Below are 25,748 nucleotides of genomic sequence, written 5' to 3' on the forward strand. Positions count from 1 at the left end.
AGACTTGGAAACGACCACTGTGGTCGTGAACATAGGCTGAGACTCGGAGACGACCTCTGTGGTCGTGAACCTGAGCAGAGACTCGGAAACGACCTCTGTGGTCGTAAACATGGGCAGAGACTTGGACAAAGAGTGCGCGCCAAGCGTATGACGTCATTGCCATGGTATCCAGATACACTTCAGCAGATTTGCAGAAAGACTAGAATGAAAGTATCGTCAAATCAACGTGCAACTCCTCAAAATTGCTTCTCTTCTCTTCAAACCATACCAAAGACAATAGCGAGAAGGAAAATGAGTACATCAAATGTAAGTAGAAAAAAATCAGTGAGCCTACCAGCTGAAACCAGGACATAATTACAATGTTTAGAGAATTGTCGGGACACCGGGACACACCTCTTCAAAACGGGACGTCTGGTCACCCTACTTAAACGTAACAAGAAAACCATACCCCAATGAGAAAACAATCCCTCATAAAACATTTAATGCCATGACCTTATGAATTAAAGACTTGTTGCTCCGATTTAAGACCTTTTTAAAGCCTTATTTTGCGGAAGGGTGAATTAAGATTTTTTTAAGACCTTTTTAAGACCCGCGGAATCCCTGTCTTGTAATTGTGACTTTAGATCTAGCAATTATGAGTTTATTTCTCAGAAGTGTGACTTCATGAATCAGATACAACTGTGAGAAATAAAGGCACAATTGTGAGCTTAAATCTTGCAATTGCAACTTCATATTTCGCAATTGCGCCTTTATTTTCCGCAATTACAAGATACTAACTCGCACTCGTGAGTTTGTCTTACTCTTGTAATTGTGACTTTAGATCTAGCAATTATGAGTTTATTTCTCAGAACTGCAACTTCATAAATCAGATACAACTGTGAGAAATAAAGGCGCAATTGTGAGCTTAAATCTTCCAATTGCAACTTTATATTTTGCATTTGCATAATACTTCTCGCAATTATGAAAAACTTGCACTCGTGAGTTTATGTTTTGTAATTGTGACTTTAGATCTGTTTTAGAACTGTGAGAAATAAAGTCGCAATTGTGAGATTAAATCTTGCAATTGCAACTTTATATTTAGCAATTGCGACTATTTCTCAGACTTGACTTCTCAGAATAGACTTCATAATCAGATACAACTGTGAGAAATAAAGTCGCAATTGTGAGATTAAATCTTGCAATTGCAACTTTGTAGTTCGCAGTTGAGACTTTATTTTTTGCAATTATGATATATAAACTTGTACTTGTTAGTTTATATCTCACAATTGTGACTTTATATCTCGCAATTGCGACTTTTTATCACGCAATTACGAGCTTGTATCACGCAATTGCGACTTCATACATCATATATACTTATTGTGAGAAATAAAGTCAAAATAGCAAGAATATATCAATAAATTGTGAGCTTATATCACCAAATGGCAACAACACATTACACAATATTGAAGTTTATATCACATAGTTGCAAGTTTATATCACTCGCAACTGCAACTTTATATCTCGGAATTGCGAGTTATAAAGTCGCAAATGTGAGAAATAAAGTCAGAATTACCTCTTTTGCTTTTTTCAATCCGTAGCAGGATCCGGCTTTCATACACCAACTGACACACTCACACACACACTTACACAAACCTGTGTGATGAGCCTGGAGTCTGGCGAAGTTTCACTCTCGATGCTGCTGGTTCGATCACTCTGAGCTTTTGAGTTCTGTCGATCCTTCATAGATGTGCTATGCGTACGACGCTGCAGTTTACTGTCTGTTTTACTGACAAGACAAAGAAAATACAGACATTAAAATGGCTGGAATGAGAATGAAGCCTTTTCTGGCCAACATTTGTGATAATACAAACCTAACTGTGATTCAGATAACTCGGATGGAAGTGTTTTAGAACATGGTTTCTAGGTGGCCCAAGCTGGTCTTTAATTGATCCAGCCTTGTTTAGGTGGTTGACCAGCTGGTGGGGACCTGGCTAAGCTGGCAGACCATCTTCTTGCTGAAAAGACAAGGTCTTACCAGCTTAACCATGGTCTTTCAGGTTTAAGAGAATGAAATTTAATTAATTTAATTTAATTAATGTTATTTCTTAACATTAAGAAATTTTAATGCCAACTTTAAACATAATTTAAGACCATTTATGTACAAACAAAATAAATAATAAATAAAAATAAAAAAATAAAACAAAGAATAAAACACATTTTTTTGTCATTAAATAGTGAGGTCAATGCGAATGAATGAATGAATGGTGATTAGGTCTGGGATAGGTAAATACTGATGATATCCGTTACTCTCAAATGGCCTAAAAGGGTGAATTTTACCCTCAGAAGAACCATAATTTGGACCAAACATCAATGGTTTACGTGAACCATCAGAACAAGCCAATTCACTAGAATGATTCAGACTTTGGCTTTTCAGTGCAGCACAATGTATTATGTGCTTAAAGCTGATTATTGTTCCTCATGCATATATAAGCCGACAAAACAAGCCTGATTGACAATAACACAGTTAAAGATGACTGATGGGATTTTATTTACATTCATGCGGCTCTTCATCTTTACTTCAAAGCTGCCAAAATGTCTCTTGTTTTCTGCCAACAAATTTAAGACTTCAGCGAAAAACATTTAAGACCTTTTCTATGTTATTTAAGATATGCAAGACTTCTGAGGGCCATAAATCATTAAAAAAAAGTGAATCTAAGTGTGTGTCTCAATTAGGGTTGCAAAATTCCGGGAATTTTCAAAGTTGGAAACTTTCCATGGGAATTTGAGCCCAAGGACTACATCCAGTCAAGTAAGTTTTGATGATATTACTAGGGTAAATATATTTGATCTATGGTATTAAAGTTTAACTAGCAAATACTAAACTAAAATGTGTTTATACAGTAGCTAGCTAGCCAGTAAATCAGATATGCTAAATGTAAGCTAGCTAACACAATTTTATTGACAATTTAAGAGGCTAGCTATCATGGTGCTAGCTAGCTCAACTGTGATGCTGTTTCTTCTGCCTTCTGCTAGCCAGTTTTCTGTTATCATACAAGAAAGTAGGTTATAGTTTGATTTAGCATGCTGATTGAGGAGTGTTCATCTATTCATCTAGCCTATTCCTATTCATTTGTCCAGCATCAATTGTAAAATATTTTTACCTTTCCAGAATATTCCAATTGTTTAGCTAACTATTTATATATCTGTGCATGGCAATGCATTAGTGTTTTTTACAAGCTTTTTTCTAATCTTATTCTACAGAACAATGCCACGTGCACTATCTGATGTGTGGATACATTTCACCTCAGCCAATATAGAAGGAAAGGTTGTGTACATTTGCAAATTCTGTGCAAAGACCTATGTTAAGAATGCCACAAAGATGCAGCAGCATATAGCCAAAGTTTTTTCCAATATTTCCAAAATTCCCCAGCTTAACTTCCCATGGAAAGTTTCCGGAAATTTACCGGAAATTTTCCGCCCCCTTGCAACCCTAGTCTCAATCAGCTCCCCAGTTCAGTAGTCAGGGCACTGATCAGGGAGTCGGCCGTTTCTAGGGCTGTCTCAATCACAAACATTCGCTCCCTAAAAAATCCCAGGATGAGCACAAGTGTAAATATTTGGTGCCAAAGCCTTATTTTCTCTTTAAAGAGAATTACCTTTCATCCATGATGTTCATGAAAGGGGAACAATCTTTTAAATAAGATCAGATCCACGGATCCTTAAAGAACGCATTTGATATGTCGTGACGGGACTAAATAAGATTGCTACCATAACAATCAATGAAGCTGTCTGCACTGCAAGCTAATGATGTGTTGCGCCACATCGCATTGCGTTGCGCACTCAGTATACATGCTCTGTGGAGTGAAACATCCAATTTTGTAGCATAAGGCTCAACTATTTCAGTAGACATTTATCGTTGTCAAAAATCAAAAGTGGATGGAAGAAAGACTAACGCTGCGTCAAGATTTCCCCCCCCCAAAATACTGTAATTTCAGGTAGTTTCTCAATAAAACTAGGGAATTGAAGCTGGAGTTGCATAAACTACTTTTAATGATACTTTTGAACCTTTTTTTAAGCTTTAAAGTGAGGCTCTATCCACCCTCATCAGCCAGCTCACCACCATCTGGTCAGCCAGCTAAATCAGCTACCGGGTGATTCTCACGAAACAGGACGAGAACATTTCCTGGTCCTATTTTACTCCAAAATCAAAGAAGCAAATAGGAAATTACAGTTTGCACATTTAAAATGAAGCCTTTTTAGGGCCATTCATTTTTTTATTTTACATTGTGATATTATTTTCATGACAGTTATGCACATTTTATACCCCAATTCTCATTACGGCAATGTGAAAAAAGATGGTCATTATGATCATTAAAATTTAAATACTATAATTTTTTCATGTTACAGTAATGTTTTTATACATCATAATAGTACTCTCTAGGAACTGCCTTTTCTAAATTTTATTTAGAAAAAAAATATTGTAAATTAAAAATTACATTAATAAGTATGACTGTGTTATGGTAATGAGAATCATAACTGAAAATAATGGGAATAGTAAAAGTAAAACATCCGGATGCGCTACGATATTGAGACTTGAGTGGTAAAATGTGGCCGCCCTGATACAGAGTAAAGCCCGACTGAATCCCGCAAGTTTCGCTCTGGAGTACGCTGACCGTCTGTGTCCACTGCTTTCAATTGCGATGAGAATCCACTTCGCGAGTGTGGCTTCACTTTGTTTACCACACGCCAGCGGACACCCAGAATGGTGTGCGCTGTGGCGGTTAGTGCGAAAGCATGCTTCATTCGCCCCGCACAGATGCGCGTGTAAGTTATTCGAGGCATGAATACCATTAAATTTGCTTCGCCAGCAACTCAGAGTCGGCTGACATTCATAGAATTTTAAATGCAGGAAAAACCCTGAAAAGGTCACCCACTAAAGTGGCTGGTAAGAGTGACGGAGTTACCCGCCATTGCAGATTTTTACCTGCATTTGACGGGTTGGAGGGTGGTAATTTCAAACCCTGATTGTAAGTACCTCGACTTTTGCTTTTTTTTTTCTCCCCAATTTGGAATGCCCAATTCCCAATGTGCTCTAAGTCCTCGTGGTGGTGTAGTGACTCGCCTCAATCTGGGTGGTGGAGGACGAATCTCAGTTGCCTCCGCGTCTGAGACCGTCAATCCGCACATCTTATCATGTGGCTTGTTGAGTGCATGACCGTGGAGACGTAGACGTGTGTGGAGGCTCACGCTGTTCTCCACGGCATCCACGCACAACTCACCACACGTCCCACCAAGAGCGAGAACCACATTATAGCAACCACAAGGAGGTTGCCCCATGTGACTCTACCCTCCCTAGCAGCTGGGCCAATTTGGTTGCTTAGGAGACCTGGCTGGAGTCACTCAGCACACCTTGGATTTGAACTCGTGACTCCAGGTGTGGTAGTCGGCATCAGTACTTGCTGAGCTACCCAGGCCGCTTCGACTTTTGCTTTTTTAAAGAAAAGCAGGGACACTTCAAAATGAATTTTTGTGCTTATCAACATTCATGCCACAAAAGCTGTCAAACTATCTTAAATTGTATTGAACATGTTGTGTTGATATTCTTTTAAGCTGGTTTTGACTGGATGTTCAAGCAGGGCACAAATGTAGATATTGTAGGCTTCAAAGACTACATAAAGGACACTTGCTGTTGTCATTTCAGTTCAAACTCATATCAGTAGCACAGTAATACTGTAGATTGTGCGTCATAATTTGTGGCATCTTTTCCCTCCTGAGCAAAAACAGTCAGATCAGTGATGCGCTGTTGTGGTCCACATTCACTAAAGGGTCTGTAAGACGCTCGCTTGGGGAACGGGTCTTAATGAGCTCATTAGACAATGCAAACACACACATAAGCTGTCCTGCTATAGCAACTAGCACAAGACATGAAGGGACTTGACGTTATGCACAACAAGAGAAATATACAGTAACAGATGGATGCTTCTTTAACTATGGGCCCTGTGGACTTTTAAAAAAGAAACTCTCTTAACCCCTTAAACTCTGGTGCATTTTTGGGCTGCTGTTTTAAATTGAAGTCCAACAGAAATCATATTTCACTTAGTGATTATTTTGAAAATCTTTCGAACTGTGGTATTAGGGCAACAAAATGTAGAGTATAGTCACAAATTGTACAGTCACATTCCTGAGAATGAGTGCTTTCATTTGATATGTGACTTGTATATTTAAGTGCTGTGTGAAGGAAGGAATTTTATATTAATGTTACCTCTAGGGGGCGCTAATTTGCTATGCAAATGTTTTCAGGCCCTATTTTGTTATTTTATGTAACATAAATGCATAAAAGATGGTATTATCTGTAAAGTTCAGAATCTAAGCTTTCAAATGACCCCACATATGCCTGACGTATGTATCAGGGGACTTTAACGTTTTAAGCGTAAACTTTTTTCGCAATATAGCGAGTTCAAGGGGACACTTTTCACACTCTTACTAGTTTATTTCAATTGTCCACAAACAGTTAATATATATGTATCAAAGAAGAATTGTTTCACAACAGAAAAATTCTTAAAATGAAAATTTTCACACTTTTTGCAATTGACGTACAATAGAAATATTCTGTTTATAAGTAATATTTACCTTGATTTTTCTGTTATCTTCACTCATCACACATATTTATCAAGCATGCTCTCCACTGACACTGTTGTCTCCTTGATAAACAAGTACATTTGAAAACTTTACTAATGACAATATAGTTGTGGTGGAAATGGCACCACAGCATAATCTGTGTACAAATTAATAAATAATTTTAACACAATAAATATCAAAGTATCAAAAGTGTATTTCATTTATTGTTATCATAGTGTTCAAAACATTATTCATATTTTTTATATTCTATTTTTGTGTTGTGTGAGGATTTAAGAATTTTCATATTTTAAGACACACGGGTAAAACAAAAAAAAAACAATCCGTTAATGGCATTAATTAATTGTACTTATTGTTTACATTATCATAGTGTTCAAAATATAATAATTAATATAATAATTTGTTATTTTCATGTTTGAGGATTTGAAGATTCTCATATTATAAGACCATTGATGGTTTTCAAATTTTTCCACAGTTTTTTATTGTAGTCAAATTTTTGTCTTTAAATTTAAGTCTGTATTTTGTTAATTTTATTATATTTCACTCTGACTAAAATGGCATATAATTATTCAACAAAAACAACATATTTTAGTTGATGATAATGTGCAAAATAACAAAAATATGTAGCAAAATGTAACAGACTGAAATTTAACCAAACATTAAAATATTTAGAAAAATGTATAAACTACTAGAAAATTAAACATGCATCAAAATATTAAAGATTAATATGTTTATTATGTAAGATTGACAAACATGAGAAAACGGTCCTGAAAACCTGTGCTTCTGAAATAACAGCATGTCATGAATATACAGAATTATTGGCTACTTTTAAGCTACACTGTTGTGAATTCCACACAGTTTAGGATATTGTGTTATGCGTATTCACGTTTATTCACAACATACACTGGCGGCCAAAAGTTTGGAACAATGTACAGATTTTGCTGTTTCGGAAGGAAATTGGTACTCTAATTCACCAAAGTGGCATTCAACTGATCACAAAGTATAGTCAGGACATTACTGATGTAAAAAACAGCACCATCACTATTTGAAAAAAGTCATTTTTGATCAAATCTAGACAGGCCCCATTTCCAGCAGCCATCACTCCAACACCTTATCCTTGTGTAATCATGCTAAACTGCTAATTTGGAACTAGAAAATTACTTGCCATTATATCAAACACTGCTGAAAGCTATTTGATTCGTTAAATGAAGCTTAACATTGTCTTTGTGTTTGTTTTTGAGTTGCCACAGTATGCAATAGACTGGCATGTCTTAAGGTCAATATTGGGTCAAAAATGGCAAAAAAGAGAAACAGCTTTCTCTAGAAACTCATCAGTCAATCATTGTTTTGAGGAATGAAGGCTATACAATGCTTGAAATTGCCAAAAAAACCGAAGATTTCACACAAAGGTGTACACTACAGTCTTCAAAGACAAAGGACAACTGGCTCTAACAAGGACAGAAGAGATGTGGAAGGCCAGATGTACAACTAAATAAGAGGATAAGTACATCAGAGTCTCTAGTTTGAGAAATAGATGCCTCACATGTCCTCAGCTGACAGCTTCATTGAATTCTACCCGCTCAACACCAGTTTCATGTACAACAGTAAAGAGAAGACTCAGGGGTGCAGGCCTTATGGGAAGAATTGCAAAGAAAAAGCCACTTTTGAAATAGAAAAACAAAAAGAAAAGGTTAGAGTGAGCAAAGAAACACAGACATTGGACAACAGATAATTGGAAAAGAGTGTTATGGATCTTAACCCCATTGAGCTTTTGTGGGATCAGCTAGACTGTAAGGTGCGTGAGAAGTGCCCAACAAGACAGTCACATCTATGGCAAGTGCTACAGGAAGTGTGGGGTGAAATGTCACCTGAGTATCTGGACAAACTGACAGCTAGAATGTCAAGGATCTGCAAAGCTGTCATTGCTGCACGTGGAGGATTTTTGATGAGAACTCTTTGAAGTAGTCTTTGAATTTATTTTTCAAATTGTAATAGTAATTTTTCATGTTATTAATGTCCTGACTATACATTGTGATCAGTTGAATGCCACTGTGGTGAATAAAAGTACCAATTTCCTTCCATAAGAGCAAAATCTGAACATTATTCCAAACTTTTGGCCGCCAGTGTAAGTTACACATTACTGACTAGCATGTAACAAGTTCAAGTTCACCTGTCCATTGGCTTCATTGTCTGTGGAGATGTAAGTTGTAATATTAGGTTTATGTTGTAGATATAGCTGATTACTGTCACATATATAGGATGTGTTTAAGTGAGGTAATTAATCTGGTAGTAAAATTCATTGTACACGTGTTCAGCTCTTGCAGCTCAAGCGAAGAAATCCCCAACATACTAAGACATAGATTGTACTGGGACAAAGGCAAAACAATAAAATAAATACAGAAATGGCATTTGGCAAGTAGCAAAAATATACTGCATGATGAAAGCATGGTAAAAGCTTCCATGTTTTTAAGTGTTATGTATAAAAAATATATATATATTTTTAGTTCTAAAAACAAATCAAACTGAGACATTAAAGTGCCCATAGTTGTAGAAACACTCAAATGGGGCAAATTTGGGGCGAACTTTATTCAATGAAACAGGTATTGAGTGAGAACAAGATTTTTGAGGAATTTTCAGGCAGAAATAACAAAAAAATTACTTTGAAAAAGTGATGAGAGAGAGAGGCAGTGGTTGAGAATAGACAAAACAGACAAAGAGTTAGGCAGGAATAGAAGGTAAGATATGTTACCTAGGTGACATGAAAGTCTGTGATTCAGTCTTGCAGAGTTTGCCCACCGTTCCCGCTAATTTCTCGGCACTCATGTCCCAACTTATGTTAGTGTCACATGTGGCCCCGCCCCCACCCGCTTCATCCTCCGTCGGTTCCTGTGCAGACAAATAAACATCAGGCAGGGAACATGCCATGCTCGCTTCAAGAGCTCGTGTGGCCGTGAAAATCGTCAGGTTGCCATGACGACGGCCACTTAGCCACAAAGCAGAATTGCGACGTGGAGGTGTTGATGTGTTTGAAAGAGTGTGTGACATTAGATACTGTTATAAGTGATTAAGTGTGAGGACACAATGACTGTGGCCATGAATAATCTGCAATCACTGCTCAACAACAGAAAAAACAGGACGACCCTTACAAAACATGTGAAGCATTTATTTTTCTTTATAATTAACTAGACATCTCTGAAGAAAAGATGATGCTAGGGTATTGTGAAGAGTTAAACCAATGTATAGAATTCTCATTTTTTAGCTTTTTGAGCTTCAATTTCATTTCATTCTATTCCTTTAAATGCAATTCTTAATGTCTTTATGTAAAATCCAGCTCGCCTATTTCCTCCTCTCTTTCTCTCTTTCTCTTCAGTCTCTATGAAAGTGCCTCAATAAGGCTGTTATTGCAGTGATGCTGGGTAGTAAACACATTTACACACATACACATTGAGCTAACCAGCTGGATAACAAGCAGATGTGAACTGATGTGTGATACACAGAGAAAAGGCAGACACAACAAGAAAGACTAACAGAGAGATGGTCATTCTATATTAATCATGTACACTAAATGTCTAATACAGATGTCATCACTGACCCCAGCTGTAGAGTCCACCACTGTTGGGTCATCTGCGAATCGCCCGCTGGGTGCTCTGTTCTTATCCACTGTTAACAGATCTACACCCTTCAAAAACACACAAAAACACTGCAATTACAGACTATGACCCTCAAACAATGCAGCAAACTTTTGCAAAAAAGTTTTGCATTTACGTACAGTGGAGGGCTGCTCTCTCGGTTGACTTTTCTGGCTGTGTAAACTGCCGATTTCCGTCTGCGAGCTGGAGTGAGACATTCCCTCGAAGAATGGCCTTGAGCAGAGATGCACATGAATGTTTAGCACTTAAAAAATTGTACTAAAGCACAACAGTTTGGTTATATGGTCAGCTAAGCAGTTGTCACACATATCGCAATAGTGTATTGAATATTTTGGCATTAACCGAAATGTGACCGCAATCTGACATTTGACCGACATGTAAAATTCATGCATTCGGTTAGTAGCAAGTAAATCTGAAATTGGTACCACCATGAGAGCAGTGCTGAATATACAATTGTATAGAAAAATATTTGCTACTAATAAAAGTTTTATGTCATTAACATTACCAACTTTTCAAATCCAGTGTCTAGCTCTTCCTTAAAATCCTGGGAAACTTGACTCAAGCAAATTGGGGTGTTTCTAGATGTTAACACTCGTTTTATGCAAAACACTTTGTGAGATTTACATGCTTTGTTCATATATTGTATTTTTTAAATAAATTGTGGTTATTTGCAGTAACGCAGCAATGTGAATCCTAACCAAAACTAACATTTTCCTTAACCCAATCCTACCACTACCATAGCCTCAAAATACAGTCAAACCTACACTAACCAAACCCTATCGCGTACTGTACTCAACACTACCACAACCATACTCCAAAATCTACACTGCCCGAACCCTACTGCCAAATCTACCCCAACCCTATTCCAACTCTACCCAACCCTACCCTACCTCAACCCTACCATACACCAACCCTATCTGTAACTCTACCCTGCCCAACCCTACCATTACTCTACCCTACCTTACCCCAACACTACCTTCAACTCTACCCCAACCCTGTCCTCACTCTATCCTACCCTAACCCCAACTCTACCCAACCATCTCTACCCTAACCAACCCCACCCCTACCCCCAACCGAACCCTACTCAACACTATCCTACCCTACCCTATCCCTAACTTTATTCTACCATAACCCAACCCTGCTCTAACCCTACCCCAACTCTTACTTGAGTTTGGGTTTGGGAGTGCTGAGAAGACTCTCGTTGTCCTCCATCTCTGGGCCGCTGTCACTCTGGTTATACACCTCCAAACTGTCATACAAAAGATCCAGATCTTCAGCTTCCTGCGTCTGATCCACCGGGTCAGAGTCCAACACCTGACACAACACAACACAACTCAATACTGAAGATTCCTTCAGAAAAGGTGCCTCTTTAAGGCAATACATGAAAAAATGGTACAATATGTAGAACAACCATAAAAACAAGATTTCTGACATACATTATCACTTAAAACATTATTTGTGTACTTTTTCAAATCATATTAATGGAAATTGTATTGTTATACATATGATTATACAAGTTTATCAGACCACACACCACAATATTAAATTTGACTTAAGGGCAACACAGGCACAGGCAGTAGCTACAAGGAAAACTCAAGAAATAATATTTCTTTTCTGTCTGCTGCCTTTGACATCACAGATAAGGATAGTCGCTAGTCAAGGGCTTGGGACTGTGCACATTGTTGTGGTGCCATCAGCCAATCAGAGTTATCAGGACATAATTGTCCTGTAGCTTCAGAGTGAATTATTACACAAAATGTACAATTCATGATTGGCTAAAAATTATATCTATAACTGAGTGCCCATAAGCAAAGATGGTAGCATGCAGGTTGCGAAATTATGGGTGGTCATGTACCAGCTGAGCAATTGCCATTGAGGTAAATGGAAAGCTAACAGTATGTTCAATCTGTATATGTGTTATTTTAAACCAATTAGTGTAACATTCTCACTGAGACTAAATTAAAACAGAGGGAATTGATGGTTCATAGATTATATTTTGGTTTTGGCAATAAAAAGTCGGTGAATGAAAATACAGTATATTATGTTAGTTGGGTTTGTGCAATTTTTCTCTTGCATTACATACAATTATTTCCTGCTCATGAGGAACAATCCTAAAATGTTGAATTAGAGCTAGAGCATCTTTTTTTTAGATAATTATTAATGAAGTCTTGGATCATCCAACACGTTAAATTTCCACATATCAGAAGGTAAATTATTACTGATTATCATCTCAATTTTACTGGAAAGCTGTGATTAAGCTGCTGATGGTGTTTGGAAAAAGCAACCTCCACAAGTTTGCCATCTTTTCAAATGCCAGTCATAGGTGTACATCACAGGGGTTTTGACATTATGCTACAGATTTAAGACACACCAAAAGTGAGGTATACTGGTTAAGGCAGGTTTATGCTTGTTTGGTGCTAGTGAATTGCAAAAACTGCTGATCAACGAGCATGGTCTTTTTGGTAAAGCTGCTTGACCAAGGAAGTCTTGCTGGTTCAGCTAGTTAAGAAGCCTGGTAGGGACATAAGCTCATCATCATCATCATCATCATCATCATTCCCATGACCTAGCTGGTCGTTGGGGAGGAACGATGGATATTGCAGCTGACATTATCCTCTACTTGCATCTGTTGGAGAATGTTGCCAGAAGCTCTGGCATGTCCATTGAAGTCCACTACTTGATGTTGTCCTTCCAAGTTTTTCTAGGTCTTCCACGTCTTCGACTCCTTCCCAACGCTCTTGAAGAATAGTCTTTGGAAGGTTGTCATGGCGGGTGACATAGCCAAACCATGCCAGCTTTCATCTCTTCACAGTGGCCAGAAGTGTTTGTTGCGGGCCAGCCAGAGTGTTTACTTTGTTCCGCACATATTCATTAGTCTTCCGGTCAAGGTAAGAGATGCGAAGTTTTCTCAGGTACTTGTTCTCAAAAGCCTGGAATTTTATTCAGTGTCTGCCAGGAGGGTTCATGTCTCACAACCATAAAGCAGGATGGAGACAACAAGTGACTCGAAGAGCTTGTATTTGGTAGAGAAGCTGATGGATTGCTTTTCCATAAGCTCACCAGCATCTACATAATAACCTAAGACAGCTGGCTGGTGGCAGGCAGGGTGACCAGCTGAAGATGAGTATGGCAAGGATGGGACCAGCAAGACCAGCTGAACACCAGGCTAGGAGACCAGATAGATCAGCCAGATGAGCATAAATCAGCTAAGACCAGCAAAGCACAATAGGCTGGTTTTTTTCCCAGCATGGTTAAATGGTATTCTGGAACATTCTAGCAATGCAATTGAACATGTCCTCGTCCTGAATCAGGAAGCTTCAGCACACATTTCCAGATATATCTGAATCACATCCTGTATGGCTCGGATCATTGAATGGGGTAGCCAAGGCCAAGAGGACAAGGAGGACAAACAGCCGACTAACAAGCTTAGATTCTTACAACAAGACTGAACACTATACAAACATGAATGACCCAGGTCACGTCCCCATATGTCCTCACAGAGCACAGCTATAAGCTTTGTTTTTACGAGATTTAAGAGGTTTACATCACATATTACACTGCAAAAATCAATACTATATGTCTATCTTACATTTCATTAACTACAGTTAGTTTAAATGTCCCAGTGTTTTTACAAAGGTTGAATTTAATGGCTGCAGTGATCTTGTGATTACAAAAGATAGGACAACAGTGGAGGGCTTGGTAATATATCAAATATTTCCAACACATGATGTTTTTTCTGGTGATATAAAATTTAGCAACCTTGTGTATTGCAATGATTTTAATGTGCTTTTTAATTGACCATTACATTTTCTAATTTTGAAATTCTTCAAATTTGAGAGCATTAAGTTCTGAAATAGTGCTTATTTAAACTTGATTAGCATAATGGCACCATTTGGTGAGTTTGATTAATTTATGTGAATCTCTTCAAACTGTCAATTTCAATGATTCAACAGTTTGCATCATCACTCAAATAATTTTCACAGATCCAATGTTCAAACTTTTGTATGGCATTTTATATATTAGAATTATTTTTAGTGAAAAAATATATGTAGGCAAATGTTGCTGCTTATTATTGCATAGGTTCATATTAATTAAAATGATTAAATATCACTTGCTCATTTAGAGAAACAGTGTGAAAAACATGAACCAATTATTTGCAGTAAAAATACATTACAGTAACTAGTATTTTACTACTTGCATTTACTTGGCTGCAATCGCTGTTTGGTTCTAATAATGGTTCCTGGTTTGCTTAAATAATGGACGGAAATAAAATCACCCTTTAAAGTAATTTTGCAGAACTTCAGACAAACATGTAATTTCTCCTGCAGTAACTTACAAAGACATAAAAAAATGCCTCACCTCATCAGATACTTTGAAGCGTTTCAGGAGAGCAACAAACTTCTGCTTGAAATTGGGTTGCTAAAGAGGAATTAAGAGTATATGTAGGTAAAGACAAGTACCTTACCAGGTACAATGTAATTCATCAGACTTTAGGGCTGCAAGTGCCCAATGCAATCAAGGTCAGTGTTACAAAAAGTACTGAGGTTGTACCCTGGAACAGTAATGGTATCAGACGGTAATACCATGGTACTGAATAACTGCCATACTCATGTGCCATGGTATTGACATTGAAATCTAAAGAATGGTACCAAAGAATGCCTTTAAAAAACATTATAATACCTTTCTGGTACTTTATGGTGCAGTTAGACAGCAAAAAGATTTGACAGTGTGCTTTAGAAAAGGAAATGTATGTGTGAACTGAGTGTGCTGTAAATAAGTGTTAGGAAATGTATTTTGGTGTTGCTCTAGTTTACGCACTGATCCTGTGTTAACATTTGTGTTCCTGGTGGTGAGCTTAGCTTAAGAGGATAGAACATCACCTTCCATGACCTTCTATGAACTAGATAAAACAGAACCGAACACCAAACACCACCTTTATAACACAAAGCTCATTTGTCTCTTTCTACTGGGTAGTTGCCGGAAGTGACTTGTATCCAGAGAATTTATCCATAATTAATATGACTAATGGCCAATGTCGAGACTAGAGAACAGGATGTACATGCTTATAATTTAATAATTGCAAATAATAAGTATACAAAATTGGTGAATTAAACAAATAACACATAACACTTATTTTATATAAGTGTTAATAATATTTATTTGTTAATTGAAAAAAAAAAAAATGTGAAAACTGAAAATATCTATTGACAAGGCTGTCTGTAGATTTTGGAACTGACACTAGGTGGAATGAACACTTCTGTAAATCGGCTAATCAGGCAGAGTTATCTCAAAATTACCAAATATCAGCTGATTAATTGACCTGGGCAGGGTTGCACCAGCTGTGCGTAAGTTCTCACGAAGTTAGGATGTAAAGTTCACACTAAGGGCTTAGTAACTACTAGTTAGTTTGTAACTAAGTCAGTGCTTAATTTGGTGGCACCACCTGTTCTTAAGGCAAGACTTAACTAGTAGGTCGTAAGCTCTCAGTAAAGTAATGCATAGTCGCATAATATGACTTTTACCTGTATTGATCCAATAAACAGCCTTCAAATGTGTACACAGAAGTATTAAAAAGCTGTGTATTTCAGTTTTATCTCATTATGGTTGATGTTCAAACCTTGTTTTCTCATGTAACTGTCAGCTGTAATAAATTAAATTCCCATTAAAATAGGATACGTAATAAATGACATTTGATAAATAGTATATTTGCCCTATGAAAATAACAATATATAGGAACCTTATCTAAAATAAATAAGGGGTGATAAATAAATACTAATATAATAGGCTGGAAAAATAGACATTTATTCATTTTAATATCTTATACATTTAGTATATGTTGACACTTGACACCGGGCGACGCACCCTGAAAACTGCACCTTTAGATCGGTTTCATACTGAAGAGCCGCTTAAAAGTACATTTTTTTTTCTCTCTCATAAATGTAAACGAGCGTAAAGGCTAACATCATCATATATGTCAAAAGGATTGAAGCCTGTCATGCAAAACATGAGCTCATTGATGTCTTCTTTTTTATTCCATCAGTTACTCCTGGTCGGAGGCTGCTGTAAATATTTAGTTTATATGTAGGGTTACATCCTACCTAAATTTAATGGTGCAATGCTCAAATAATTAGTAGTGCGTAAATTGTGACTTATTGGCCATTTACGCAACAACTAGGCTAAGTTGTAATGTACGTATAACTGGTGCAACCGGCCCCAGGTCAATATACAGTATTTATGTATATATATATATATATATATATATATATATATATATACATACAGTATATAGGTCTATCACTAGAATTGCAACAGGAACTCAGCAACAGGAACAGTAATGTGTTGTATACAGACTTGATTTGTATAAATGGTGTACCCCAGGGCTCGGTACTGGGTCCAGTTGTTTTCTACTAATGCTTCTCTCTTTGTCATTGGCCACCAAGGATGAGTGCAGGGAGAGTATACAGTATCTGTGCATACCCGCGTCATAGATGTGGTTCTAATCATTTTCCTACGAGATTTTTTTGGTTTCCGCTGAACATCATCATCCTCGTCATAAAGGTCCTACAACAGAGGAAGATTCATGAATTTTAGGACATTTCTAAATTCAACTACATGAACTTTTGGTAGATAAAGCCCATATTCTGTGAATTCACTAAACAGTTGCACATGGTATTTCAGCGTAAAAACCTTTCTTATTTACAACCCACCAACAATCTGTTTTAACTCGGCGCTATACGCGCTGCTACAGCTGCATCCTCTACAACCTACCTGTAGCATTCACAACTGACCTAGAATATGATTGCTTAATCCCTTTAGTAAAGTAAAGCAACTGTATGCTAACACCTACCAGACCAACAACACAGACTACATTCATTCTAGTAGCAACCAGTAACAATTTTTGCTCTTTTCCAAGATTCGGCAAAGCTTTCTTTTTAGAACATTGATAAAGAATGCCGTGTGCGAACATTCCCAACCTGGCCTTGAACAGCGTCATCACTGGCTTCTTGCTCTGATGAGTAACTGTCGTCATCATCTTCAGAATAGTTATCCATATCTGGAGAACGGTCTTAAAGAAAAAGAGACATTTCATGACCCCATGATTCTTGACATTTTATGCCAGCAAATGCAGACATACCATTTTACCAACAGAAAAAATCAAAGCATTAAAACAAACTTTTAAAAAATATATTGTAAAACAATTAGATATGTCACTAAATACTGATTGGATGAGCCATGTTCAAGGCTGTTGTAAAATGCAGAAAAATACATATTTGGCAATAATTAATATGTCACTACTGGAATACAGTTCTTTGTCAAACCTTTGGCAAATATACATTTCTGCCACTGCTGGCAAACTTCTTTGGCAAACCATTGGAAAATATTAATATCTACCACTACTGGCAAACAGTTCTTTGGCGAACCTTTTAAAAATATTTATATCTGCCACTACTATCTACCACTATTGGCAAACAGTTCTTTCACCAACCTTTGGCAAATATTAATATCTGCCACTTTAGCAAACAGTTTTTTTAAAAACCTTTGGGAAATAATAATATCTGCCACTACTGGCAAACAATTATTTGGCAAACCTTTGGAAAATATTAATATCTACCACTATTGGCAAACAGTTTCTTCACAAACCTATGGTGAATATTAATATCTCCCACTTTTGGAAAATAGTTATTTGTAAACCACTGGGAAATTTCAATATCTGCCACTAATGGCAAACAGTTCTTTGGCAAAACTCTGGCATATTTTAATATCTGCCACTACTGGTAAACAGTTCTTTGGCAAACCTTTGGGAAATATTAATATCTGACACTACTGCCAAACAGTTATTTGTAAACCATTGGGAAATATTAATATCTGCCACTACTGGTAAAAAGTTATTTGGCAAACCTCTGGCAAACAGTTCTTTAGCAAACCTTTAGAAAATATTAATATCTGCCACTACTGGCAAACAGTTCTTGGTAAACCTTTGGGAAATATTAATATCTGCCACCACTAGTAAAACATTCTTTGATGAAACTTTGGCAAATATTAATGCCGGTATGAACACCCCATACCATGACAAAAGCACTGTAACACACACCTTCTCATGGCTTATTGCAATAATTGACATTATTCTTTAGTATGTTATTGCTTTCCATTGAGAACACTTAAGATGCTGAAGCCACTTCCTCTTGTAATGTAGTACAGTATCAGTCACTCTCTGTTGGCATGTGGTCTGAGAAAGGATGAACAGGGGAATGTTTGGATAGACATTGTGTTTCCGAGGGGAACTCTTTATTGCTGTTTAATGCACTCAAACTGCCCAATAGGATCTGATAGTTAATGTAATAACTGTACATAAAACCACTCACTGATTACATACTCATTATGTTTTTGCTATAGCTTTTAGGTAAGTGAACACAATAGAACCACACTATAATAATGATGGACATGTTCAACAGCTTTTTTGTTGCCAAGAATTTAAGATATGTGCCTACACAGTAGTTGACTTCAAAAACAAACCTACCCTGAGAAAAAAAAGTATGATAACTAGCACCTGCCTCCCCTGTATATTTATTTTTTTACTATGTTTTTTCTCAGCTAAAGTTAAGATTTAAATATTATATATTTAAAGAGTGAAATAAAAAAACTATTTTCTTAATTAGTATTTTTGTATGGTTTTTCAGTAAAAAAAAAGAAAAGAAAAAGAAAAATGTATTTAAAGCAAAAACAATATACCTGAGCAGCAAAAAATATTAAGACTTGTTTTCAGAGAATATATCTTGAATCAAGTATTTTTTTCTAAACCAATTGGCTTTTTTTTTTTTCTTGTTTTAAGCTTAAATCTAAGAAGTGAGGTTTATGTAATATTTAGTGAGGTTTATGTAATCAGTAATGTTCTGTACAGTACTGTATTCCATGGTGTTGTATGTTTAACATATTAATGTACCATGCTTTTTAAATGGTTCTCCAAGTACTTTAAACAATACCATGTCCAAAATACCATAATCCTACCAAGTTATATATTCCCAAACTCTTTCCCTTTAAAGTCTCATTCTAGTCTTTGTAATGCTTTGATACAATATGAGAGTCACCTGAAGCTTTGGCCTTTGTCTCTGGCTGTCCGCTGCCATCTTCAGGATCAATAGGTTGACTGGACAGTGAATACACGCTTAATTCTGCAGCACGCACTGACGCTTCCTTCACATTACTGTGGAGACCTAGAATCTGACCTCCATCAGTCGGGTGCTGCATCACCTTTAAACATAAAAACACAGAAATAAATGACAAACACAGACAAAAGTGTCTGGCCTTCCTGTTCATGTTTTGCAGTTTCAACTGCATCTATGTGCTACATCTCTGAACTCATGTCTTCCTAACAACCTCTGACAGCCTCAGTTTGTGTCTTTTTCTCTCTACGTCAAGGTTGCATTCAATTACCCATCATCAACTGGGGCAATTGGGACTCTTGGGGCTTGAGTCTCTATTGAATATGGTGATGGTGGAGAGGAAATTGGAACTTGAGGGGGCGAAACTGTCGTGATTAATTGCAGCCATTTTCCGAAAGTTCAGGAAGCTTCAAAGTTGAATAAAAAGTACTAGCAGACCTATGCTCATGTGAAGGCAAGAGCACATACTGTACATAAAATACACACATTCTCCTAAATGCTAAACCTTTTCAAGAACATTAGAGAAATTAGTCAGCGTCGAGTGAGGCACTATTCTAATGATTATTAACTTTGAGTGGGCCCCAAATGGAGACAATTTTGGAAATACAAAAGAGAAAAGATAACATTCTTTCCTTTCCTCTGAAAGAATATCCACTATATTATTCTGAAAACTCAATCATGTTTGAGCTCTGATAAGTCATTGAATACTTTCTCACCTCTTGCAAAAACTATTTGCAGCAAATATGCAGTTAACTTGTGGTAAATCTGTGCCAAATAAATAAAATAATAATAAAAAATAAAAAAATGTCACAAAAGTTTGCAGCATTTCACTGGTAGTGGTGAACTTGCAGCAAATCTTGGCAAGAATGGTCAGTTTGACAAACAGTTCTTCAGCGAGCTTCCTGCAAATATCAGCCACTGCTGGCAGATACATTTTGGCAAACCTATGGAAAATATAAAAAATATGCCACTACTGGCAACGGTTCTTTGGCGAACCATTGGCAAATATACAGTCAATTTCCACCACTGGCAAAAAGTTATTTAGCAAACCTTTGGCAAATATCCAGTAAATATCTGCAACTACTGGCAAACAGTTCTGTGGTGAACATTTGGCAAATATACAATAAATATCCACCACTATTGGCAAACAGTTCTTTGGCGAACCTTTGGCAAATAAACAGTTAATATCTGACACTACTGGCAAACAGTTCTTTGGCGAACCTTTAGCAAATAAACAGTTAATATCTGCCACTATTGGCAAACAGTTCTTTGGCGAACCTTTAGCAAATAAACAGTTAATATCTGCCACTACTGCCAAACAGTTCTTTGGCAAACCTTTGGCAAATAAACAGTTAATATCTGCCACTATTGGCAAACAGTTCTTTGGCGAACCTTTGGTAAATATACAATAAATATCTGCCACTATTGGAAAATAGTTCTTTGGTGAACCTTTGGCAAATAAACAGTTAATATCTGACACTACTGGCAAACAGTTCTTTGGCGAACCTTTGGCAAATATACAATAAATATCTGCCACTATTGGCAAACAGTTATTTTGCGAACCTTTGGCAAATTTACAATAAATATCTGCCACTATTGGCAAACAGTTTTTTGGCGAACCTTTGGCAAATAAACAGTTAATATCTGACACTATTGGCAAACAGTTCTGTGGCAAACCTTTGGCAAATTTACAACAAATATCTGCCACTATTGGCAAACAGTTCTCTGGCGAATTTTTGGCAAATAAACAGTAAATATCTGACACTATTGGCAAACAGTTCTTTTGTGAACATTTGGCAAATTTACAATAAATATCTGACACTATTGGCGAATAGTTCTTTGGTGAACCTTTGGCAAATAAACAGTAAATATCTGACACTATTGGCAGACAGTTCTTTGGCGAACCTTTGACAAATATACAATAAATATCTTTGGCGAACCTTTGGCAAATAAACAGTAAATATCTGACACAATTGGCAGACATTTCTTTAGCGAACCTTTAGCAAATGTACAGTAAATATCTGACACTATTGGTAAACAGTTCTTTGGCAAATATACAGTTAATATCTGCAACTCTTGGCAGACAGTTCTTTGGCGAAACTTTGGTAAATATACAGTTAATATCTGCAACTCTTGGCAAACAGTTCTTTGGCTAACCTTTGGCAAATACACAATAAATATCTGCCACTATTGGCAAACAGTTATTTGGCGAACCTTTGGCAAATATACAGTAAATATCTGCCACAACTGGCAAACATTTCTATGGCGAACCATTGGCAAAATCTACCACTGGCAAACAGTTCTTTAGCAAACCTTTGGCAAATATACCATAAATATCTGTCACTATTGTCAAAGAGTTCTTTGGTGAACCTTTGGCAAATATACAGTTAATATCTGCAACTCTTGGCAAACAGTTCTTTGGTGAACCTTAGGTAAATATACAGTAAATATCTGACACTATTGGCAAACAGTTCTTTGGTGAACCTTTGGCAAACATACAGTAAATATCTGACACAATTTGCAAACAGTTCTGTGGCAAACCTTTGGCAAATATGCAGTAAATATCTGACACTATTGGCTAACAGTTCTTTGGCGAACCTTTGGCTAATATACAGTAAATATCTTACACTACTGGCAAACAGTTCTTTGGCGAACCTTTGGCAAATATACAGTAAATATCTGCCATAATTGACAAACATTTCTATGGCGAACCATTGGAAAATATCTACCACTGGCAAACAGTTCTTTAGCAAACCTTTGGCAAATATACAGTAAATATCTGTCACAATGTTCAAACTATTCTTTGGCGAACCTTTGGGAAATATATAATAATATTAGACATCAGTCTGGCTTTAAAAAAGGAAACTCAACAGAGATTGCCCTCTTGTCAGTAACTGTAACCCTGTGACTGGTGTGAGCTAAATCCAAATCATCTGTCCTCATCCTCCTTGACCTGTCTGCTGCTTTCGACACAGTGAACCACCAGATCCTCCTGTCCACCCTTTCTGACCTGGGAATCACAGGAACTGTGCTTGGATGGTTGAAGTCATACCTAACAGGCAGATCCTTCAAAGACTCTATCTTCTGCGCAACCTTCTATACTACTCCAGCTACTCTGAGAACTTGGCAGTGTGATACTGCAAATAAAGTATTGTTGACTGTTGTATGACAAATTGCTAGCTAAGTTCCTCATTTGCAAGTCGCTTTGGATAAAAGGGTCAACTAAATAATGTAAATGTAAAATGTAAATATCTACCACTATTGGCAAACAGTTGTTTGGAGAACCATTGGCAAATATCGCATGGCAAGTTAAAAACGTTATGGCAAACTTGTGGCAACAATGAGCAATCCACCACAAATAAGATATCAATGCATGTGGCTCCTTTAAAGTGCATTTGAAACTATGAAATATGTAGATACACTCCAAAAAATAAACAAAAAAACATCTAATTATTTCTGAGTATTGACAAGCATTGTTCTAAAGACTCTTAAAGAGGCCATAGACCTTATTCACGCAAGCGCCATCTTTGATTTTTAATGGGAATGACAATGAGGCTGTGAGGGATAGACTTACAGTCTCTTCAAAGGCACGAAAGGTATAAAGCTGTTTAAAGCTCCAAGATCACATCTGATTTTCCACAACTCATGTCCTCTAGAATTCTTTGTATACTGAATGTTCTTGGACATATTTTATCAATGTTTTGTCTGTGGAACTATCCAAAAACACTTTAAACTGCAGTACAGCCCATTGAAGAGACTGTGCGTCAATCTCTCACAGCCTTGTTATCATTCCCATTAAAAATCAAAGATGACGCTAGCTTGAATAAGGTCTATGGCCTGTCTGAAAGAGATCTGACAGATCCGGACTCTGGTTTGATCAAAGTGTGCATGTGATTGAATAATTTTTACCTCAGCCATATTAATGACTCCTACAGCCAGCGTCTTGTAGCCCAGAATCGTTCTGTTTTTATAGCGTTTCCTCCTCTGAAGCATGATCTGCAGCCGGTTGGCATCTCTTTTCAGGAAGTGTGGGTACTTCAGTGAGAGTGTAAGACATTACATTATTTCAGCGTATTGTTCCTTGAGATTACATCATTTTCATCAGCAACAAAGGAGCATGCTGTGTTGTTGCGAGAAACGCTAGCACATGCGCGCACACACACACACACATACACACACACACACACACACACACACACACTTTATTTGATGATATTTTGTACTTCCTCTCAAAACCAACTCAAAACCAACTCCAAGAAGTGTCTATGATATCCGACCGAGGAAGAACATAGAGTCTTAGAAGAAACAAAGGAAAAGTGAAAATGAAGTAAACACTTCATGCTAACACTTTTGGATGCTCAAAATCTTTAACATGAAAGCATTCAGTTATATTGCATTTTTTCTGGATGTGTCCATGGGAAAAAGCCATTAACTCTTCTAATAGAGAGTTTTTGTTTTTTGGGCAGCTTTACTTTGCCTGTTTTTTGGCAGATTTTTTCTCTTTGTTTTATTTTTTTATTATTATTTTTGTCTCATTCCATTATTTTGGTTTTATATGCCTCCAGGTGTGTATTATTTTCAGTTATAAATATGGCGACATATGGTTCTTGATAAGAAGAAGGTTCTTTGCTGGTCCAAAGGTGATGAACCTTTATTTCTAAGAGTGTATATCCAGATCTACATTTGTATAATTGGTCACAGGTTTAAACAGGTGTACCTGTGTCAATGACAAATAAGAATGTCTCAGATGATGAAAAGAAATAACTTTTAGAAATCTAGATTAAAATGTGCAGAGTTCTCAGAAATATAATCTTGCTGCATGTTGGTTATACTACTCTGACTTTAATTTGGCTGAAAAAAAAGACAATTAATAATACAATTGTTAAACATAACTGCTTGACTACAACTATTTTTTTATTTATTTTTTATTTATTTATTTTTTTACTGCTTTTATATTATTATTTTATTTATTTATTATTTTTTTAAAGAATTTCAGCCTTTGAATGAGACTTTCCTACTTAGTAGGTCCTTATGGTGGCGCGGTTACTCACCTCAATCCAGGTGGTGGAGGACAAGTCTCAGTTGCCTCCGCTTCTGAGACCGCCAATCTGCGCATCTTATCACGTGGCTCGTTGTGCATGACACTGCGGAGACTCACAGTATGTGGAGGCTCATGCTACTCTCTGCGATCCACGCACAATTTACCACGTGCCCCATTGAGAGCAAGAACCACTTAATCGCGACCACGAGGAGGTTACCCCATGTGACTCTACCCTCCCTAGCAACCGGGCCAATTTGGTTGCTTAGGAGACCTGGCTGGGGTCACTCAGCACACCCAGGATTCGAACTCGCGACTCCAGGGGTGGTAGTCAGCGTCAGTACTCGCTGAGCTACCCAGGCCCCTATGAATGCATTTCTTAATTATTCATTCATGTATTATTTTTATATTTTAAAAGAGTGGTTTCCACAAAAATTAACATTTTGTCATTATTTAATCATCATATTTTCCCATATGATTTTTCTTGATGCATTTTTGAAGAATACCCTTGCAACTTTTCCCCATATAAACAAAACTGAATGAGGATTGAGAGTGTGACTGAAGAAAAAAAAAATTTCAATGAAAGAATCATAAAAGTTGTCTATACAGCTTGTCTGCTATGTTCCAAGTCTTCTAGAGTCAAATGATAGCTTTGTGTGAGGAAAAGACAGAAATTTTTTTAACCATATGGGTTAAAAACAAAATGAGGATGAGTAAATATTTTTACTAAGTAAAATAATCCTTAAATAGGTCCACATCACTGACCTACCTGTAGAGAGAAGGTGAGCTCCAGGTCTGTTTCCATGAGGCCGCTAGGTGGGAGCATGTATTCATTAGACCTCAGTATGCGCTTTGAGCCCTGACAACATAAACAGACAACAGTGTTTTATCTCATCTTGTCTCTTAGAAACCCACATTAATTACAAATCACCACAGACAACTTCTCAAGCAAATCAACTGAATCTTGGCGAGATTTTAAAGCAAACATCAGAAATAAGCCCACACAGTCCCAGGGCTCGGTGTAAAGTAAAAATCAATATGCAATGTTATGATGTCAATGAATACTGTCTGATAGTCATTAATTGAAAAGTCGCCTGTATGGCTTGCAAATTACAAGATGAAATAAGACAGAAAATGTCTCAAGAACTCAGTTACATTTAGTGCTTTTCCATCATCAGGGAGAATGGTTCTGATCCCAGGGAGTTACGATAACAGTAGTAGGCCTATTTCCAATAGAACACATATTGGTATGGTTCGATCACAAACAAAAATAAGGAATTTGAC

The 25,748-nt window shown here is 37.0% G+C and overlaps 1 protein-coding gene across 4 annotated transcripts in view; it reads right to left on the minus strand.

Moving 5' to 3' along the window:
* Window positions 1-25,748, minus strand: part of LOC127438678 (phosphofurin acidic cluster sorting protein 2-like) — a 91,009-nt gene that overhangs the window by 27,308 nt on the left and 37,953 nt on the right. For 2 of the 4 annotated variants that reach the window (XM_051694427.1, XM_051694425.1), the window contains exons 3-13: window positions 25,234-25,323; window positions 23,336-23,461; window positions 19,352-19,514; window positions 17,240-17,331; window positions 16,743-16,826; window positions 14,625-14,684; window positions 11,431-11,579; window positions 10,385-10,478; window positions 10,208-10,294; window positions 9,365-9,501; window positions 1,633-1,765 (exon numbers count right to left, since the gene is read on the minus strand). In XM_051694427.1, coding sequence (XP_051550387.1) covers window positions 1,633-1,765; window positions 9,365-9,501; window positions 10,208-10,294; window positions 10,385-10,478; window positions 11,431-11,579; window positions 14,625-14,684; window positions 16,743-16,826; window positions 17,240-17,331; window positions 19,352-19,514; window positions 23,336-23,461; window positions 25,234-25,323 — 1,215 coding nt within the window. Of the gene's footprint in view, window positions 1-1,626; window positions 1,766-9,364; window positions 9,502-10,207; window positions 10,295-10,384; window positions 10,479-11,430; window positions 11,580-14,624; window positions 14,685-16,742; window positions 16,827-17,239; window positions 17,332-19,351; window positions 19,515-23,335; window positions 23,462-25,233; window positions 25,324-25,748 lie in introns of all 4 variants that reach the window. The other 2 variants (XM_051694426.1, XM_051694424.1) reach the window with 1 other exon arrangement.

The sequence above is a fragment of the Myxocyprinus asiaticus genome, chromosome 50 (assembly GCF_019703515.2).
Source record: "Myxocyprinus asiaticus isolate MX2 ecotype Aquarium Trade chromosome 50, UBuf_Myxa_2, whole genome shotgun sequence".
In the NCBI taxonomy this organism is placed as follows: Eukaryota; Metazoa; Chordata; class Actinopteri; order Cypriniformes; family Catostomidae; genus Myxocyprinus; species Myxocyprinus asiaticus.